The sequence below is a fragment of the Pempheris klunzingeri genome, chromosome 4 (genome assembly GCF_042242105.1).
Source record: "Pempheris klunzingeri isolate RE-2024b chromosome 4, fPemKlu1.hap1, whole genome shotgun sequence".
Taxonomy (NCBI): Eukaryota; Metazoa; Chordata; class Actinopteri; order Acropomatiformes; family Pempheridae; genus Pempheris; species Pempheris klunzingeri.
Window position 1 is genome coordinate 29,137,618 of NC_092015.1, and position 22,487 is coordinate 29,160,104.

At 44.6% G+C, this 22,487-nt stretch overlaps 1 protein-coding gene across 1 annotated transcript in view; it reads right to left on the bottom strand.

The window, feature by feature from the left end:
* bcas3 (BCAS3 microtubule associated cell migration factor) overlaps window positions 1-22,487 on the bottom strand; it is a 299,931-nt gene that overhangs the window by 6,928 nt on the left and 270,516 nt on the right. The window contains exon 23 of the mRNA XM_070828991.1: window positions 20,307-20,483. Coding sequence (XP_070685092.1) covers window positions 20,307-20,483 — 177 coding nt within the window. The remainder of the gene's footprint in view (window positions 1-20,306; window positions 20,484-22,487) is intronic.

Consider the following 22,487-nt stretch of genomic DNA (forward strand, 5'->3'; position numbering starts at 1 on the left):
CACGATCCAGTTTGGTCTGTGAGAGGCTCTGAGGGAAATAAACTCCAAGAACTACCTCTTAAATGCCTTCAGGCTTTTGAACATCCACAACCACAATCAGTGTCACATAGCACATATCTCACTGATCAATAGCACTTGTATGTTATAACTTAAGATACTGAGTTCAACTATACCATTAATATATGTGAAAAATAGCCTTAATAATAAGGACTTACAGATGTTTTAGACATGAAAGCATGCCAGCTTCACTATGTGAGCCCTTGCTCTGCACAATCCTTAGAAAGCTGTCCAGTTGGACGACTGAGCCCACATTAGTGGGAAAGCTCATTAACATCTACCGGAGATCATCCTGATGGACTGTGAAAAGCCAGGCTTAACACACCCTCCTGTGTAAAGGACAGCACACATTAATGCGGCTAGAGACACACACACCACATACAGAGCACCAGGCTAGATGACATGTGCAGGGCTGAAATGGAGCCACGTGCTGGATGCTGGAGCCGCTTTCATCTTATGCACCAACACTAACCGGCCTGGATCCAGCTCATTATTGTATTCATCCATATTTGCAAGCTATCAGGAAACATTCTGAGTAGAGGCTCTGGCGTTAAGGCCGGCTAATGCAGCAGTCCTGAAAGCATCAACATCTTGACTGATGAACCCCTCGTCCTTCCCGCTGATCGCAGAGATACACGCTAACAGTGTCCAGCCCTCGTGCTGCAAAGTCCACTGAGAATGCGTGACAGTCTCATGCTTGAACTCCACAGGGTAAACCACAGCCAGCAGCTAGTCCCATGAATCATGACACTCAACAGGTTGCGTGATTAGGGAACAAATGAAAAAGAAAGTAAGTGATTCATGGGGCCGATTCAGGCCCTTGAGCGGGGACTTTCTCTCCGTCTTCTCTGACCATATATCCTAAGCTATACCAGCTCCATACACACAGCTGACCACAACTTTCCCAGCGGCTGCTCATTAGAGTGTGTTATAAGGGGTGCCAACAACAGGCCGGGACACTCCTGACACCCTATGTGGGCCGCTTTGAATTAGGCCTCTAATGAAAACCTAGTGGTGACCCAGGATTTGACTGGCTACTTACCCAGAGCAGACTGACAGCCGCCTCCCCACTGGACACTGTGTGGAGCTGCTTTTATAGGCAGACTGCTGCTCTTAGACACGGAGCTACAGCAGACCCACACTGGTCAATCAAATGAGTAACATGAACAGCAAATACAAAGAATATGTGGGGTTGAAATGAAACACATAATGAATTCAAGCACACGCGACTAAGTACAAGTAATTCAGCTGCGGATTTGATCATTTGAGGACTCAGTGTGAGGACATGCTCAATTAGAGGAAAACTACTACTATGGGTTCTATTTCCACGCTAAGGGCCATGGGCTCTACTGTGATAACACTGTACTCTCCAAACATATTAAGAAGAGAAAAAAGAGGTCAGTAGTTTGTTTTGTGTCGGTCATAAATCAGTCACCAGAGACAGACTATTGTCAGTGTCACTGAAATACTGCACTACAGACAAGCCCACCACAGTGGACGTCAGGCAACCTCCACAACCACAATAGTTAAGTTTTTTCAAATACTGTACGTGCCTGGTGCTGCTGATGAGAGTTTGGCTTCTGCGGCCTCTCTGGTGGCTGCACAGCACTTTAGCTTTTCCCCCATAGACCCCCGCTGTAAGAGAGATGGCTGCAAGTCTGCTGACAGGACGACTCCAGCTACAAACACGGCTCTGTGTTGTACATTTTTAAGCCATGGGGATTTAATCTCTGTAAAACTTCTCCATTTTTTTGCTGAATGAGGTCACCACTGTCTTACAAGCCAATCATCAGTTCTTATCACATCTCCATGAGCAGGACCTGGAGGGGATGTTAGTGAACGTGACACACGCGGAGGAAGGCTGTGGCGCTGGTAACGGTAACATCACGGTTTTATTACTGTTTCAACTGCGTCATCTCAAATCTCATTCATTTAAAAAGCAACAATATTTCAGGGAGTGTTCACCTGCCGTGTTATTTCAGCGGTGACTCCGTGTGTTCACCTGGCCGCTGCTCAGGTGTGTCTCTGAAGCTGTGGTCACCTGCTCAGGAGCCTCCATGTTATTATCTTGATCATAACCTTCTGCAACACCTAACAACAGCTAACACTTTCATAGCACTTAAGGCAAGATAAATTAAGTCATTTGTGAAAAAAAAACCCCAAAACCCACTGTAACCTCATACGGAGCTGTTGAGCCACCTCACATCACAGCGGGAGGAATTCCTTCACTGCGACAGTCTAAGACGCAGTTTCCACCAAAATAACAACTCACTTTGCGCTGCCTCATTTGAATGAAGCTCCTACGTCTCCTTTCGATCTGTTTTCCACATGAATCAAAAAATTGCTTGAGGCTCACATAAGCATTTTAAAAAGACATCAACAGTAAGCGAATTCAAACCGTTCTACTTGTGTAAGCAGTTCAGGAGCGAACTGCCGATGGTGGAGAACAGATCCCGCTCTGTAGACCACTGACGTCCTAACCTGAGCACAAAAAGCACACACACACACACACGCACACACATATGGTTTGATGTCCTTTGACAAGCATGCTGGGAGATCCCTGTCAATGGGTCTGGACAGGAGGGCTGGTCTCAGCTGAAAAAGGGTGCTGGTGTTGGTGTCCACTGAGGAATCTGACGGACAGCACAGCGTCAGGAGGCTGTCACGCATCATCACATCACACATCTGACCAGCGCCCCAGCCAGCCAAGGTAAGGGCCAGACAAGGCTGCTGCTGAGCACTGTGTGTGTGTGTGTGTGTGTGTGTGTGTGTGTGTGGTCACCGTTATCCCAGAATAATGTGTGTGTCTGCTCCTGTGTGTCACACTTTGAACACCCATCTCCTCTCATTAGGTAGACACTTAATTTGCGATGAAATAATCGCTCTCTTGGAAAGCCAGCGTGTCATTTTGATGGAGTACTGTGATGGAGTACTTCTTCTCCAGCCCGGCTCATCCCGGCTCCTCCACCTGGACCAGCTCTGCTGCTACAGACCTCAAATGACACAACCTGGATGGTGTGATGTGTTGAACTTAAGGCTTTCTGCCTCAGTCACGACTGTGATGCTCCCCCCTCATCACCCCGGCTGGGCATCTTCTCTGCGGTCTGATGATGTCTGATTGGATTCATTATGCAGTACTAAGGAGCTGGTGCACGGTCCTCTCTGGGCTAGATGACGAAATCTGATTCGGTTAGTAGTGGCCTGATTTTTCTGTCTAAATGTAGTCACTGTAGTAATACACGGGCATCACACACACATCTGCACGCAAACACACACACACACACACACGGGCCACTGCAATGCTTTTTTTTGGAACGAGTGTGAAATCAGATCAGCGGCGAATGAAAGCAAACTCGTGTAAAACTACAGAGCTGGTAAGAACGAGAGCAGGGCTCCATTAGGCACAAAACCAATGCACTGTGGGTAAGTGTACAGGTCAACCTTCAGAGACACACAAATACACACTGTACACACACAGTATATGAGTCAGCAAAAGGTCAAAGGGGAGAAGTTCAGCTGGTCTTTATAAGGCAGCAGAGCCCTTTGAAAAGAGCTGTATAGAAAAAGGAGCCTCCAGTACATATGGATTGCCTTTATGTACAGTAAAAAGCTGGGACGACGTCTATCATGCTCGGCTTTCAATAAACAGCAAGTTTGTTGTTGGACAGAAAAAGATCAGCTTTAAACCTGTGCTTTGACCTTGATGATGCTGATTTCTTTTCTCTGCCTTTATGTGAGGCAAATGCACTTCTTTCTGTGAACAGGTTAGCTGCGGGTCACCAGAGCAGAGGTCAGAAGGCTTACATTCAAAAGCAGCAGCAGAACAAGAGCGACCCAGCATCACGCACGACGTCTGACATGAACACTCACCAACACACAAAGAGAACGAGCAGCTGTGGGAAGTGACATCAACATACGAGACGACCAATTCTGATGTGGAGTCGAACCCAGAGTCTGGATTTGTCATGTGCACGAGGACAGAAGGCGCATGCAAAGGGGCTATTTTGTCTTTTCACATAGGCTTGTTGTGATATTTAAAAGAAGAACAGGTAAGACGGTGAGCAAAATACAGGGGCAACATCTCCAATTAACCCCCAGGATAAAATTACATTACATTAAATTACATTCATATGCATTCATAATTATATGATATCGTAATACTGTACATAGAAAACAGTGTATACTGTATATAAATAGAATAAATAAATAGAATTTTACAGATTTATTTCCTTTCCTCAAACTGTCGCTGATTTATTACTTTTACTTTGATCTATTTGTGAAGCCGAATATTTGGGTTTATTTCCGGAAAAAACATTGATTTTATTCATTAGTTAATGACCAAATGGAGAAAATCAGTTTAAACTACAGCCTGTCATCCACTTCACCAGCCAATCCAAAGGCCTTTCTGGGTTTTTCTTCTAACCTCTTAACAGGAAAACACAACACACACAAGCCAATCAGAGCCTTGAAACAGCCACCAGTGTAGAAGGAAGCTCTTGCTATCTTGTGTAATCTTCCTCTCAAATTACTGTCAGTCTGCGCCAGAAGCTTATTGTGCTCATCATTAGGCCGCTCATTTCCTAATTACTGAATCAGACATCCTTGTGTAGCTTTTGTTTGTATTTGAGTGACGTGGAGTGGAAAAGAAAGACCACCTCTCTATAGCATCATCGACATGGAGCAGATGCTTTTCATACGTCAGCTCTAATTGTTATAATGTGGCATAATTAGGTCTGAGCTTTCATCTTGGCTGCACAGATCCTCAACGTACAGCAAGTCTTATTATGATATCAGCGTGTAGGCGTAGAAACACACTGAGCATTATATCATTGCTTCATTTCCATCCTCTGTCTGTTGGTCTGTCGGTCCAGAACTGATGTACTTTGTTTGCTAGTGTTGGGATTTAACGTAAAATCAATGCTGCCCACCTTTCTCTCAGAATATGATCGTATTCAAGAGCCTCAGAGGGGCAGCGGCCTGTAAAACGTGCTAATGTGTGGAAACAAACAAAGCCACAGTTGATCAGAGCTGTTTCCTACCACGATACAGCTGTGAACGCACTTAGAAGAAGTGAATAATGTTGGCAATCAGCGGAGTCTGTGTCAGTCTCATCTGAATGTTTTATATGATGCCTGAGAGTTGAGATCAGAGTGCTTTTTAGTTTTCTTTATAGGTCTATTTATATGCAGCAGGTCACTTATAGTTGCCCACTGATGTACTAAAATGGCTTCAAAGTTTGGTGATCAAGTGATTAACCTGCGTACAGTCCGAATCTTTATCTTGTAAGTTCATACAGTAAAAATGTGCTATCACCTGTGCAGGCAGAATTATAGCTCACATATATCCACAATATACAGTGCTAAGAATAAAAATGAAGAGATGGCAATGTTCTGTTGTACTTTAGATGTGCCTTAGATCATTAGCTTACCTCAGTCTGTCGCTGAGCAGCAGCTCTGACTCGTTTTTTGGACTCACATGCACTAGCATGCACGTGCAGCGGTATTACTTAGATTCATGTCATAACTGTTATAACTCTTTCAAGCTCAGAGGAGTTCAGTGAGAAGAACCAGTGAAGTGAGCCAGCTAAACATTGTCTAAGGCTGGAGTGAGTAGGAGAGTTAAAAAAATGGACAGATGTCGTGCTTTAGCTGAATATGACTACGGACTGAATACTCTGGACCAACAAGCTTTGTCTTAGACAAACAGAAGTGACTCCATGAACATGTCTGTCTCCTTTACGGGCTACAACTCAACGCTGTGGGCTGCTTTGGGATTATTTGGCTGACACAAGCTGTGCAGCATTCATATACTGTGGGAACCTCTGACCTCCAAAACATGAGAATCAGCTGCTTATCTGCTTCCTATAGGGAGGATACCAAATTCACACGAACCATTTCACACTCTTCACGATGGTCTAATGTTTGCTTTCTAGATGTGATTTTCTGATAGGCTAGCTTGTAAAAGGAATGCTGTTCAACAGCTGACTTTCAAAGTTCACTTGTCAGAATTTCACACCCACAGTGGGCCACATGTACCAGCCTCGGAAAGTACGTTTGATCCAGATATGTCCTTCTACCGTCTCCTCTTCCTTTCCTTATTACATTATATCACATATATGTAGGTATTTATGCACAAAGACGTGAACATCCTGTTGACAGGAAGTTCCAGTGTTGTGGAAAGCTCGTCTGGCTCGGCTCAGCTCAGCTGCCTCTCCATTATGTTTCCTATCACTTATTCATGCCACCATATTTTATTGATACACACACACACCCGCATGCAGGGTCATGTTAGGAGAGATTGTGTGTGTGTTAAATATGTGTATACATGAGAGTCAGTGTGACAGGGTGTGAGCCGAATGTGTGTATACACTCCCCCAAAAACACATCATCTGTTTAAAGTGTGAATACAAACACTCTGCCCACAGTGTGTCTAGTGTGTGTGTGTGTTTGCTGCTATCTGTAAAGTTAAATATATTCCAGTATGTGCATTTGGTCTCTGATATGATGGATCAGATGGATCAGATGGATGCTACTGTAGCGCTGATTAATAAAACCACGCCATAAGTTCATGTCAAAATCAGTTTTCCTCAAACGTGCTTCCTTTGAGCGTGTCGTCACTCTGACTTCACAGCAGGGACGGAGCTGACATCATCCCAGTGATTCCAGGATGTGTTTTCCTGTAGCCAATTACATCAGATCGATTGAAAGCAGTCACCAGAAATAAACATTCCTGGTTGCTGAAAGGATGCAAATTACGGCACAACACCATGTTGTTGTGCAACGCAGCAGAATCGCTGTGCTGGTTGGGGGAGTTTAAATTCCCCATGAGTGTCTAAATACTGCTCCACACAATTTAATTATGGATTTGCATCAAATAAACTTTTTAACAAATTAAAATGTATGCACCTGAAGTTTATTTCTATGTTCTATTTAGTCCTTGTACTTGATCTGTACATACTACACACATGTGCACTTGGCCTGCTTGTAGGTACGGACGGTACTCCCAGGCATCAGCAGATGACACAGTCAGACACACAGAACAGCCCCGGAAAGTATAATTTGGGCTTCATCTGCTTAACCTCATCTCGTTTGTCTAAGTCTACGAGGTGCTTTAACGTGTGTGAATTCATAAAAGATGATTCAAGTAATGTTTCATGGCCCTTTTATGTAAAATGTATTTTAACGCTTGGAGGAGCTCCTCAAGCCCCTGGAGGGTTTTTGATGTCGTCCATCATGATTCACATCACATTATCTTTTGGTGTTTCCCTCGCTTGTCTGCCATAATAATTCATTCCTGTTTGGAGAGGTTTAGGTTACACTGAAAAACAAGAGCCCAGTGGTCAGTTTGCTTGAGAAGAACGAGGTCGTATGAGATGTAATTCGACCGCGACTGAAGGCAAAAGTGTTTCTACCCGTTCTCAACAGCCACACTCAGGGGGGGGGGCAAAAAGTCGGCCGTCACAGCTTCTCCCGCTGCATCCCGCTGCCTCCCTGATCAAAGATCATTCTGTATCTTCGTAGTGTCAAAGCAATGAAATGTACAAGTGGGGACGATGATGCACATGGTGTTGAGCTCAGTTGTATAAGACGACACGAAACGTGTGAGAAGAATGAAGGAAGGCTGAGAGAGAAGTTCAGGTCCTTCACACCTCCTTCTGAAGTCAAAAAGCCGTGGAGGGAGGAGGTTTTAGATGCAGTGAGGCTTTAAGCCTTCTTTCAGAGTAAAAGTTACAGTAAATGAGCTGCACCTGACAATATTCACCTGCACAATTGGATAATCTTGGACTTGTATAATTTCCAACGCAGCCAGCATCACGCTGACCTGCGTGAAATTCTGCTTGACAAGAACTGCGTCAAAAGAGCAAACACTAGTTTCAGCCAGCAGTAAAGGTGTTCAAGATGGATTATGACTGGACCATGTTCACCAACTTCTATTGGGTCAAACACAATCTCCTGCTTCTTGTTCATATCTATAATCCATTGGTTAGCGGCACGCAAGCACACAACGTTGTGATTTGAAAGGAAATAGGATGAAGGACTCGTGTGTCAGTGCATCACGCAATAAAAATTGCAATATGTTATATATCTCTGCATGTGTTTTATAACTTTACACCACAAAGCTCAAACTCCAAACCACTCAAGTATCACACAATGGAAGTGGCTAGTATCAGCTGGAGCGACAGTTGGGAGAAAATGGCCTGGATGCAGTTTGAGTGACAGGTCACAGATCGAGGCGAGTTCATCTCTCCGGTCAGCGGAGCGACAGAAGCAGCAGCGACAACCACACAACAAGTGTTCTGCTACGTGCGGCTGCTGCCGACGGTGGTGAAGCAGACTGGGTGAAGTGGATCGCCCTCAGCCACGAGTCCATTTCTGATGCTCTGCACAAAGTGTGTCTCCAGCCCTCTTGTTGTCTGACCGAGCCAAAACAGACGCTGGAGCCGGCCTTTAAAAAGTGCTTCCCACCACTCTCACCATCTCTCTTTCTCTTTCTCGCCCTAATTCCCTCTCTCACTCTGCTTCTCCCTCGCCCTCCTTTTCTGTGAACCCTTACAGCCCTACGTGTGTGTGTGTGTGTGTGTGTGTGTGTGTGTGTATGTATGGGTGTGTGTGTTTGTCTCCCTTGAGCGAGCTGTTAAGTGCAGTCTCCAAAAAACTCTACAAAAGCCCATTTGCAGTCAGCTAGAGCCCCCCCCCCACAACACACATTCACACAACATACACACAACTGCAGAGTGACACTAACACACACACACACACACACACACACACTGAGACCCTCACACATGCAGACACACACACTCTCTTACACGCGCACTCTTTTCACACTTCCCTCTGGGCAAACGAGGCAGAGTGGCAGAGGCGAGGCTGGGATAAATGATACAATGATATCCAGGCCTGACTTGTCAGTGGAGTTGAGAGAGAGGATGAGGAGTAGGAGGATGAAGAGGAGGAGGGGCGAGCGGTGGCAGCTCTGAATACAGGAATTATTCTTCATCGTCTCACACTGTCGCCGCACATTACGCTCAAACTCTCGCCTGGCAACGTGGAGAGAGAGAGAGCAGAGAGGGAGGTTGGGAGGAGGGTTGTTGGTGGTGGTGGGGGAGGGGGGTGGTGTGCTGAAGGGCAGATATAATGACCACACTCTGCTTTCACACTCGCCGTCTCTTCTCTCGGCACCATACTCTCAGGCCTCAGCCAGCCTCACATTCCCTTTTCTGTTCTTTCACTCGGTCCCTGACGTCTTTTCCCCCCTCTCTTCCTCCCTGCGTTTGTTCTTTCTGTCTGTCACGGCAGCGCTGAGTAGCTTTCAGGGAGAGAGTGCACTCATTTGCTCTCTCTCTCGCTTTCTTCTCTCTCTTTGGTTAAAGCGAGGGGACAACATGGCCCTCTGGGCATGTCACAAAATGATTAACTAATAGTTTTGAGTTAGTCAAGTATCCAAATGGTGTGTGTGTGTGTGTGTGTGTGTGCGCGGTCCTCTGCGTGAGTACTTCAGTCGGTACATTAGGGCGGCTATTGAGATCATAGTCACAATTATGTTATGTACAATATACGTACAGCTGCACATACATAGAAGCTGTGAGAGAGCCGGTAGCTAAAGACTGGTCATACTTGCGCCAATAGAAATGCTGAGAGACAGTGAATGACTTCAATGGATGGTTGGAGTCACATTTTGAGTAGGCACGTCTGATTCATTATTTATCCAGCCGCTTTCTGGACAGACTGAAAGGACTTCATGACAAATCAGAGTGGCATGTTGAAAACCTAAACTATTACGATCATCGCTCGGGGAAACCAACAGCAGACACGTACGCCTCTCCGATGTCTTTTCCTCGTCTTCCATCGGCCAGCACTTCTCACTGACGTCCTGTAATGTCTGTAAACTGTGTCTACCAGGCGCCATTAGACGGCAGCTGGTCAGTGACCGTACGACGGGGCTGCGGCCAAGTTCATGTAAACCCTGTGTGAGTGTGTCTGCGCGGTGGAGGCACAACTCATTTGTGACGTGTCAAAAACTAAAACCAAACCTCATGGACACATGGACGACAGATTAAAGGAAAACCTGCATCAGTGGAATAAATGAGAACCATAATGAGGAGCTCACTTTGGCCTTCATAGTCACCAAATGTCAACCGAAGCCAACACCTGTGGGAGGTTTCTGGTCAGGGCTCTTCACCATCATCGACACCAAGTGAGGGGATGTGTTCAGGAAGAATGGTGTTCGAAGAGCTGCACACTAAATCTAGACCTAGATCTTCTCGTGCTTTTATTATCTTTTACATGCAATTTAATGTTCCACTGTCTTGCTTTTATTGTGTTTTATGTCCCTATAAAGACCTCTGAATTGTGTCTGACTGGTGCTGTATCAATGAATTTGCCTTGCCTTACTGTCATTTGTCAACCATGCATATATTTCAATGTAGCTTTAGCTTCAATAGAAAACATGCATCAACCATGCGTCCAACCAACCACATTCACGTACAGCTCACTTTCAAAAGCACACGTATTTTGTAGGAACCATAAATGCCACCCGTGTTCAGCCGTTTATCATTAGAACAAGAAAGTGGTGATACTGGCTGCATCTGAACAATATACATTGTCATTTGCCTACAAGATCAGTTTTTGGAAATGAAAGCATGATGAATGTTTTACAGGCATGTGCAGCCAACTTAAAGAACAGTGTGAAGCTCCTGCTCCAAAAAGTGTTTCATAGATATGGATAATTTGGGCAGCAATTACATTTTTCTGCTAAATATATTTAGCAAGGTGAATTATAAGCATAGAAATAGGTTTGGCATGTGGGGTGCATCAAACACTGGACCACATCTTATTCCAGGGAGTCCTCGACAATGAAGGGCGACAAAGACAGAAAACAGCACGTGAAAAGCACAACCTCGTCCTAAACCAGCAGCGGTACGAGCAAATTCAGTGGAGACCGCTTAGTAACCATGTCTGTCCAGGCCTAACTGACAACTCTCTGTGAGCAGATGATGATTATAACCAAAGTTTGTCTTTACTTCTCATTCGACCAAACATCAGACCAGCATATAAAAGTGATCAGCACTTAAGTGAATGAAGTGAAACAACTTGTTCTGGTCATGTTGTTCACATCCATTCCAGCTGCAGTCACTTCCAAACTGCTCATGGTGGAAAACTAGATGGTGCTGTGAGTTTGATCAGCGGCTAGTTGGAATAATGTGCAGGTAGAACTACGCCACTGAAAAGGTTCAATGTTCTTTTAACAAGATTATTGTTAAGTGTCACTGATCAAAGCCGAGTCTGATAGGATACAAAATGTAGACATCCACTGGAGCCTGTAACTATCTATGAAATAATGTCACACATTTACAACACTTCCTAATGTAAACCATTACTTTGACATGTAGTCACATGTGTGAGGATAACAACTAACATTTTTTCACTTTGGCTTCTTTTCTTTTATATTTCACGTTGGTATCAGTACCAACACTGAGGTACCACATTAGAACTTGAAATTCAAGATTATTTGGTGACACATTCTAGACACTTGTTGGGAAACTAAACTTCAGTAACAGGCCACCAAACCAAATGTGCATTCTCTCAGCGACACCTCTCTTATCGTGCCAACGCTCATGACAAGTGCTTACATCATGTTGTAGGCAGACAGTCAGCCAGCATGACACTGTACAAACCAACACAATGTTCTAAGGCTCGGATGCATGTTGCTGTTGTTGGTGTGTGTGACTTCATGGTGATGTGTGTGTGTGTGTGTGTGTGTGTGTAGAACTGAAGCCAGCAGACATCTGTACTGATTGATAGGAAAAGAAGGACCTCCAAGCCCGTACACCACCCCCACCCCTCCACCAGTCCCTGTGTGTTGCTCTTATGATTGGTATCAGTGTACTAAAACAAGGCTGAATAGCAAAGAGACCAGTCGGTCGGCAGGATAATAGCATGGCTTTGTGTGAATGGAGTATGTGGCCAATTCAAATACAGGATGTATTGTACAACCATTAAATCACACAGCTGTCTGAACAGGCGTGCAGTCTAGTTTCCATGTTTTCTTAATAGACCAATTAATGAGGTTTCCAATGGAATGATTTATATAAGCAAATGTTAAAGAGGCTATTCATTTTTGTATGTAAAAATAATCAAGTCTTTTCCAAGCAGCTTGTTTGCGTGGCTTCAGGCTTCAAGACTGATCATTGACACGAATCAGCTTCTTTATTGTAGAATGACAAGAGAGGCATATTTCCCCATGTTATCCAGAGGCAGACCACTGCTCATCTGTCTGCTCAGCTCACTATAGAATTTGATAAAAAGACATTATCTATAGATTAAAGTTTAGCCGCCTTACTTTAAACAGTGGTAGAGGCGGTCTGTCACTCAGTGCAGTGTATAACATATGCAGATTGTATGGAGTATGTGTTTCTGACATACTAACAGTACATTGGCGCATGCTAAAGATTATTTCCACCCTTACACTGATCTATATGATCACTCTTTCATGTTCAGCACATTCCAGTAATTTTATTTTGATGATGTGCTGCACACTACCACTGAAGTGTTCCTACCTTAGCTCAACCTGCCACCTCTCCTTTAGCCTCTGTTGGTGACTCCCAGCATCTCCCTGAATGTGTTGGATAATCCCTGGATGACAAATGTAAACTTGCTTCTTTTAACTGTGACAAGAACATACAGCACGTGTGTTTGTACCACAGCATCACAGAACACTTGGTTCTGGAGTGGAGCGTGTGCAGACACAACATTGTGTGTGATGTAGTGTTGTAAACACAGATGTAATTGAATGAAAATCAATGCTAGACGAGTATTTCCTGCTTAATGAAGTAGACTAATGTCTGTTGCCAACACAAAGTCTACATTTTAAGTGTGTATTCCCCCAAAGTTTGAATACAAAATGCACATTTTTGTTGGTAGGAAGCCACTAAGTGGTTATGAAACACAAGGGCCTTTGCTTTGCATTGAAGGATGATTAGGCTGTGTCATACGTGAACTTTCAGATGTACAGACAACCTGAAAACACGAAGCCTCCAACACGACTATCACTATTGCTGAGGCATAAATTGGTGCAAATGGGTGCATGTCAACTTTTATTTCTATCATATGTGCTGTGTGTGCACCACAGGGGCCGTAAAACTGCATTATGCATACCTAAAGCAGTATGACGCACAGTTTAAACAGGATTACACACACCTAAGACAGTGTTACAAACACCTAGGAGGATTCATCAAGCCACATTATGTACGCTGAAAGCTGAATGATGGAACTGTGAAGCGCCTTGAGGTATGAAGCACTGTATGGTTGTAGCTTTCAGACGCCGATATTAGTGCAAGATAATAACACCAGAGTCAAGCCTCAGAAATCACCTATAATTCAAGGTCTGTGTCCAAATGTCAAGAGAAAAGTTGCCAGACATGTCCAAAGCACACGTTTTGTGGATGAAGGTTCAGAGTACTGTGATAAAGAAATGGGTAGTTTCCCTACATGGGGCTAGAAATGGTCAACATGTCGATCTTCTGGGGTGGAAAAGCTCATCGCTGTCAGAGAAATGACAGCAGCAGTTTTCACATCAGTCACATGGACTTTAAGCAGATGGCGAGAAATTCTCCAGATTGTTTTGAAGACAAGCCTTAAATCTGGACATTCAACAGAAAAATAAGGAGTAGATGAACCAATTACTGCCCACAGGGACTAATAACTAAAGCAATTATGATGCTTCAGAAATGAGTAACAGTAATGAGTAATGTATTGCATTTCTCCACTCAGGAGCAAGAAGCCGGTCAGATGCAAACAGTAGATTAGAGGCTCTTAGCAGTTGCCAGTGGCATTAAAACAATACAGCATTATATTTGATAGGTTATGGTAATATGCAGCGCACATTCATCAAATGGAAAAAGAACACTTGGTCCAAATGGAAAAATAGCATGCTATTAAAGCACAATGCTGTCTAGTGTAATATTGATTGGTAAATGGGTGAGAGAGATAAGCAACATCGTGCCTTCACTTTAAGATAGTTTTACGCCGACCAACATGCCCACATATGTTCACAACTGTGTGTGTGTGTGTGTGTGTGTGTGTGTGTGTGTGTACAGTTCTGTGTTAGAGAGGAAACCCTCAATCTACACCAAGACATTACATCAACAGATATTTCCTATGTCAAACTTTCTTTATCCTTTGTACATTTTGTACACACACACACACACACACACACACACACACACACACACACACACACACACACACACACACACACACACACACACACACACACACACACACACACACACACACACACACACACACACACACACACAGCCACAGAGCTAATGTTTTCTCTGAAGTGATAACATCAGAAGTGTAGTGGAACCCTCCCAAAGCCTACATACAGTATGTAACCATGCCAGAGGCCTACAGTCGGGGCTCCAACAGTAAACGACCAATTATTAAGTCAGGGTGCCTGTTTGGACCTCTGCCTGCTAGCTCATAAATAATAACATTCTAATAGGTAGTGCAGGCCAGTCACACACACACACACACACACACACACACACAGACACACACACACACACACAGGCACACACACACACACACACACACACACACACACACACACAGACATATAAGTATATACTCAACCACATGTAGATATTTTTTAGTTGATATACAAACATATATGTCCACATGTGTACACACAAGATCAAATACAAGTAATTGCAAACACTTGTACACACACACACACACACACACACATATAGACTCTGCATGCATATCCTGCTAACACATGTATGTGAAGGGTATAGCTAATAAAATACAGGCCCACACTGACACTGACACTGACATACACTTCACACACACACACACACACTCACACACACACACACACACAAATGTGAACATTAGCACATGCAGTTCAAATGTAAACACATGCAATGGGCAGTTAATACACACATATATGCATACTTCACAACACTTAAGAAGAAATTGCTGGAGTCAATGAAGCCGACACATGCACACACACACACACACACACACACACACACACACACACAGAGGGAAATGCTCTGAACCTTTTGGTGGTGATAAGACTCCCCTAAATATTTGTGTTGAGTCGAGCGTTGAGAGAGCCAGCTGAGCCCTGTGCTGCTCAGACAGTCTTACTGTTATTACTATTATTATTATTATTATTATTACTCCCCGTTTCTTTGAGCTGGGATCCAACAAACAGAGCTGGTTGTGACCCAGTAGGTGTGGGTGGTCCCCAGCACCCATAACTCATCAATCAACCAAACTAAACCCAACACACACTCAGTAGAGCAAACATGAAAAACAAACGGTGCACTGTTGGCACCATGAGTCCAGGATATTTAGCCCATTATCCAGTTTCATTCTGGGAGCTGTGGTGATGCCGGGAGTCACACATGTGAGCTTGGACTCATATGAGGACAATCCTGGTGAAACTCTGATTCCTGAGTCATATTAGAGTCACTGAAGTTTGATTCACAGAAAAAAACATGGAAGAAGGAAAAAAAGGTCTCACAAATATTAATAGAGCACGGCTTTGGAAAATCAAACAATAACTAGACGGAATGAGCAAATGAAATGTGAAGAGCCATTAAGTTGTGTTTAGTTGAAGATGATAGGACGTCTGCTGTGCTTCTAACCCTGTTCAGTTTAAAGGCAACAAGATGAAACCCTCTGGGAACTACGCTTTTCAGTTCAACAAACCATCTTCACTGGCTTAGTTTTGTTCTTAGTAAGAACTGAATGAAAAATATTTACTGGCCCAGAGGCAAACATTTAAAGTTTAACACAATACGTTACAATAACTGACTGAATAATTGGCTGGATGACCAGCTGTGATGCACTACATTCATCTGCGGTGCTCAAAATATTAATATCTTGAAGACTCAACAGAACAACGTCCCACTTGTGTTTTTGCTCGTTGCAATAGAAACACGGTGCACACAGATGGAGCAGCGAAGTGGGGATGACGGACTGATTCCCTCGTGTACGGTGAGGACATGTGGGCAGGACACGTAGACTCCACTCACTTCACGGTAACGACCAAACAAAACGCCTTCAACAGCCAAGTTACACGATCATATAATTAATATTACTGTGTCTTCAAGACCTGTTAACAACTGTTCAGAGGCCCTGCTCTGGTTCAGGAATCTGAATATAGTGATTTGCCAAAACGTTTAGCAAATATTGGCATCAACATTCAGAAAATGGCTGCTGATATAAGAAAGCTGGAGGTGGAATCTTTGTTATATGTTCAAAAGAAAGACACCCTTGGTCATTGGTAGCACATATTCATTCTAACCACCACGGGCCAGGACGGATGAAATGTCCCGTCAGTCACATGCACAAAGGGGCAAATGTAACTCAGACACACATCTCCATTTAGTGGCTTTCTGATTAATGTGACACCAAAGTCAACTTGTCATGAAACAGTTTACATTTCCTGCTTTAAACACATGGTGTCTGGTATCTCCTTCCTTGGAAAACCCATCTGATACGCCGTGCAGTTAATGACACCGTGGCACCGAGCACCGAGCACCAAAGATGGTGACAAAATAAAAATTGTATATTGTGAAATGACATGATGCGAGTAAACGGACATGAAAAGCCCCATTGTTCCTGAGCTGGGGCTGCTCTCAGCTGAGCTGCAGCAGGTCGTGTTGAGCAGTAGTCCACTCTCCATATGGCTTCAATGGAATTTATGTTGGGCAGGCACCAATAAGCCAAATCTAGTTAGCAACATTATATCATTGGAGCCAAATCTAATTTCAGCCCCAGTGTGTTTTAGTCGTCAGTGACTCTCTCTCCTCCTCCTCCTCCTCCTCCTCTTCATCTTCTGTTCCCTCTCTCCCTCTGTCCATCCGTCCATCTCTCTATGTGAGTGTCACCTGCCCTCCGAGCTGGCGACGCTGGGTCTCGGCCTTAGCGTGAGAGCCCCATTACCCTGACTGGAGGCTTTGTTTTCCCTGTGAATCTGCGAGAGTGTGTGTGTGTGTGTGTGTGTGCTGGAAGAGAATGTCAGAGAGACGGTGATTTGTTACATCAGCAAGCATTCCAGCTCTGAGATCCTCTGAGAGTGAGAGCAGAGAGGGGAAAAAAAAAAACCTTGTTTGTTGGTGTGTTTCCATCCAAATCTATTTTTGTAAATTATCATACGGCAAATTGTTTATGTGGATGAAAAAACAGTGATAAATAGCAGCAGAACTGCATAAATAATGACATAGACTCAGTAGAAACAGATTGTATATAAAAGTTTGAAAAGTTTGCAGAGAATTCACTCAACAGTTGCATGGAAACATGTGACAGAGAAATAAATGAGAAGAATGTGTGTATAGATGAGGTAAGTGTGTGTGTGTGTGTGTGTTTGCGATCAGGTTCAAGGTCTGTGTTAGCAGCTCCACTCTGCTGCGTGTGTCGAAGCTCTGGGGCCACAGCTCCCAGCAAATGGAGACACTGAGCAAGATACCATCTGCCTCTGCCCATCCAAGTCTCACGCCAAGACACACACACACACACACACACACACACACACACACTCACATACTCACACACTCACACACACACACACACTCACACACTCACATACTCACACACACACACCATATAGAGCCCAGTTCACAACAGAAGCACTTTAAGTGCACATTTATTAACATGGAAATCCTGCAACTGTACATAATGAATTAAATGCCACAACTCTGGAAAAATACTGCGCCTGCCACTTTAATGCAGGGGGGAGTGGATCATATGTGGATCATATGTGGATCATATGTGGATCATATGTGGCCGGGATGACATGTCCACTGCTGCCTTGGTCCAATAGAAAGCCTCAAGAAATCAGATCTTTGGCCAAGAAGACGTTTTTTAACATTATGTGTAAGTGCTGCGTAGAAATACTGAATAAAAGAAGGACTTAAGAGCCTGCGGCCTCACATCACGTGCTTCATTTACTCCTCTGTAGCTTGAGGTCTGTGGTGTGAACGTGGAGGAGGCTCTCATGTTATCCAAGGCGAGGAGCCTCTATCAGTAGTGATGCTATGAACACTTACTCTTACTGTCTGTGTCTTCATGCGTCCTGACAGACAGAACAAATGTCTGATGTAAACTTCTTCGGTGTGTGAATCTGTGACTGTCCTCCCATCCCTCTCCCTCCCACTCCTTGATGGCTGTGTGACTCCACCTCTACTTAAGATATTTCTCTGGGCTTTAGCCCCCCCCCCCACACACACAATGGTAAATCTAGATCTTTTTCCTTTGATTTGGCTTCATTTTTAACTTACATATTACTACAGTGAAGTTCACCCCTAATTCATACAAAATACACTTCATGGTTAATATTTAGGTTGCTGTATCCTTTTATTTAGTCTTTTTGTATAGTGGATGTTCACAATGTACTTTATTTTACTTATCAATGCACCATCCTTAATTTCCCTGCTTATTGCTAGTGCTGATTAGTTCTCTCATAAACAGGAAATCAAACAGGTGGTTCCATCCATCACACCGTATATGTGTCTACACGCATCGCCGAGCCAACCAGGTGTCCACCCGTGGCACTCCGGCCTGACAGCAGACACAAGAACACTTCCTTCATATTACAGTGCAGAAGTGCTGTGTGCTATTAGATTAGCCAGCAGAGACTGAAGCCTCTCTGTCTAAATGAGCGGACGGACCAACAAGCCCGTCACATTCCCTGTGGATGATGTCTTCAGCGAGGCTCAAGGCACAGGAAGGAGTGTCTGAGAGTGTGTGTGTGTGTGTGTGTGTGTGTGTGTGTGTGTGTGTGTGTGTGTGTGTCACGGGTGTATTTTGATGTAATGTGATCAGTAATGAATTTTGTGTTGGATTAAAGGGGAGGAGGGGGACAGTGGGGGTCGAGATGCAATGCAGTGGGTGGGACAAGAACAAGAGGCGACTGACTACTAGTGTCCGGGAGTCTCCAACATCTAATCTAATGAAGAGACACGGGCAGGGGGGGGCAGTAAAAAAGAGTGATGAGGAGAGAGAGAGAAAGAAAGCGAGAGACTAGAAATGAGGTTAAGTCCTAACAGAGAGACAGGGAGGGGGGGTGGGGGGGCTGGATATGGCTGGGGATGGTTGAGGGGGTGATAGTCGATGCTAAATCCATTAGGGCCTTGTGACCCCCCACTCCCCTACCCCAACACCACCCACCACACCCCACCCCTGTGGCTGCCTCTCCTGAGCTACCCGCCCCCCCCCCCCATACACACACACACACACACACACACACACACATTCAAATCAAAGGAACTCTTGTTCACTTAAAGGGGGGTGGGGGGGAGAAAGAGAGAGCACTGCCGCTTCCTAAACGAGTTAACCATTTGGACTGTCAGGGCCAACGGCATGTCTGCTGCTCACACACACACACACACACACACACACACACACACACACACACACAGAAGGATGCAAACACAAATGCAGGCAGGAAGCTTTAAAGTAAAGCAAGGCATGTGCAGATATGCCAAAACCTAGTGCAGACACACAGACACACAGACACACAGACAACCAGAACATCCTACTCGTGGTGAGCTAATCCATCACTGGACCTTGACCTGGCAGCACTGTATGCTGGGTAATGGCAGAGTGAGGAAGTCAGGCTACCTAACGAGACACTCAGCTGCACTGGACACATTTGTAATGGGATTTATGATGAATTAGAAGAAACACAGTGACCCAGATCAACGATGATGAGCGATCTCTGCGTCTGAAAGGACACACACGCTGATACAGCATGAAAACAGCTCGTCAGGCTACATCTTCAGGACGTTTCTTTAAACACACGGCTCTGGAGAATTCCTTCAAGTCTGACTGTCCTTACAAAAATACATACATGCCAAAATAGTTGAGGAAGTCTCAGAGGGGACTTATCTTGACAAGAGAGGAGTGTTTTTATGGCTGCACAGACTGAAAATGTGCCGAGACCAGTGTGTGAAGACAGGTAAAACTCCTCTCCGCTTTGGGATATGACTCCCTGTCTCTGATCTTCATCACGCCATTTTTAATAACCACACCGTGAAATCATCCACTGGAATAACCTGAGCAGGAGCGTGTCACTGTGGCAGCATCTCTACACTCAGATGGATTAGTGAGAAATCACTCAGTCACATTAGTATCTGTTTGAAACTCCTCCTCCAGAATAGCAGATGGACATGTGTTTCTGTTTACTTGAGGAGGAGTGTACCTGCGTGCTGTCCACTCTCTACTGACCTGTAGCAGAGCCTACTATATCCCTGGAGGGGGACTCAGACATGGCGTCGGCCAGCCTCTCCCGGAGGCCTTCATCGGTGGCGTCTGCTGAGCCGATGTTGTGCCGCGGCACGCCAAAGCTCTCCGGCCAGCTACCGCATACTTCCAGCAGGGTGACACCACGCCCGTCGAACTGACCTGCATGTAGAAGACAAACACAGGGTTAAGACTCTTTGACAACCAGACGGATGGAGGGACTGTTAATGTGCAATAACTTGTGAAATATCACAACATCATGAAGAATGTGACCGACAACAAGACGAGCACGACAAGTTACGTTTTCAGGATATTCTCACGTTGAAGCCTTCGATGTTTTAGGTCCTTGTTCATGATCTTCTTTTTCAGTATTACATACAGCAGCCAAGCATTTCTACCACACCACAAGGTAAATGAATTTACTACACACCAGTTCCACTGGAGCCCAGCAGATCAGCTGCTTTAGAGTCACACACACACACACACACACACACACACACACACACACACACATAACAAACAACCTGTAAGCACAACACAATCTTCATGCCTGTCAAAGCAAATCCGCACAGACCAACACTGCACCTTAATCTCCTCTCCTTTCTGTCTGCTGTAATTTCTGCAATCAGAGAGATCTTGTGCTTTGGAGCCAGAGAGTCTGCAACCTGTTTCTCTGTGTGTGTGTGTGTGTGTGTGTGTGTGTGTGTGTGTGTGTGTTTGTGTGTGACAAGGCAGCCAGGCAGGCAGGCATGCAGACACTAAAACAACTGGTTTATTCTATTAGCGTGTTCATTGGACGTGGTCACTGTGCCTGCCAGCACTGAGAGGTGATAAAGGCTGGAAGGGCTGATTTAGCGGTGATGGTAGTAAAATGTGACGCCAAAAAACAACACAAACACACAAGCTCCTGGCTACTATTTCTGCTTATCATCACCATCATCACCATCACCATCATCACCATCATCACCATCATCATCACCATCATCACCATCATCATCAGTTCAATTCGGATATCAAAATCTGCAGTCATGTTATTAGCACCCAGGGAATATATGACAGACGATGGCGTACAGGAAACGTTACACAAGCATACAATTGTTATCCATCATTTGGACTGTAATTGTTCTGAGGTAGGAAAACCTGCACGAATGGTCAATGAAAACTTAGAGGAAGACTCAAACATTTAGTAACTTCATCCAGTGCAGAGGTGGCACCGGGACACGTTTAGCCTAGCTTAGCACAAACACTAGAAACAGGGGCAAACTGCTAGCGTAGCTGCTTAAAAATGAGAAAATGTGACTTTTAACAGCTCCAACGCCTGTCTTCTGTGTCGAGGATCAGAAGTGTAAGCTGCAGTGAAAGCATGCAGCATCTCAGAGGTCTAGTCCTCTAAGTGGGACGGCAACATGTGCTGCAGTAGGACAAGCAGCCCAGGGATGCTGAGCAAACAGTAACACTAAGCCTGGGACTGCTTTTCCTCCTGTCAAACTACAGAATTTGCACTAAATTCAGCAAAAACACATCCTGCTACTATCCCTGTAGTGGACATGCAGAAGAAATGATATTAGTATTCTCAGGTAACTGTGAGCTTGACAGCAAACAAGCATCAACCTAATAAGCACATCAGTTGTGAGTGACGGAGGGCAGAGGACTACTGGTGGACTTTCTGTCTGTAACTTCCAGGCATGCTGCAGTGGTCACGCCCCAGACGGTGATGTAACAGCCAGCTTTGACTGCTGATGAGCCAAACCCTGTAGACCACCTACAGGGTTCAGCCTTCAAATAAAGTTAACATTTTACTAATGTCACTAATGACAGTGACTCTCTCAGCATCCAAACAGACACCACTTACTGCCAGTGGATATCCTCGTGGACCAGCCCAGTTACTGCCTGGGCTGGGTTTACACTTGTCTGTATATCTATATATATATGCAGGTCTTTTGGTGCTGTTTCTCTCTACGTACTTGTTTTATGTACTTTAGTGAATTGTTAATAATCATTTGGATGCCTATCAATCTGGGCGTTTTAGATGGTTAACCACTCTGCCATCACTGAGCTTGTGCATCCATTGGTGTGAACGATGTATGAATATGGGCGTGGTTTCCATTTTTGGAGCTCCGAGTAGGATTGAAATGTTGTTAGTAATAATAAAACGTCTTTGTTACC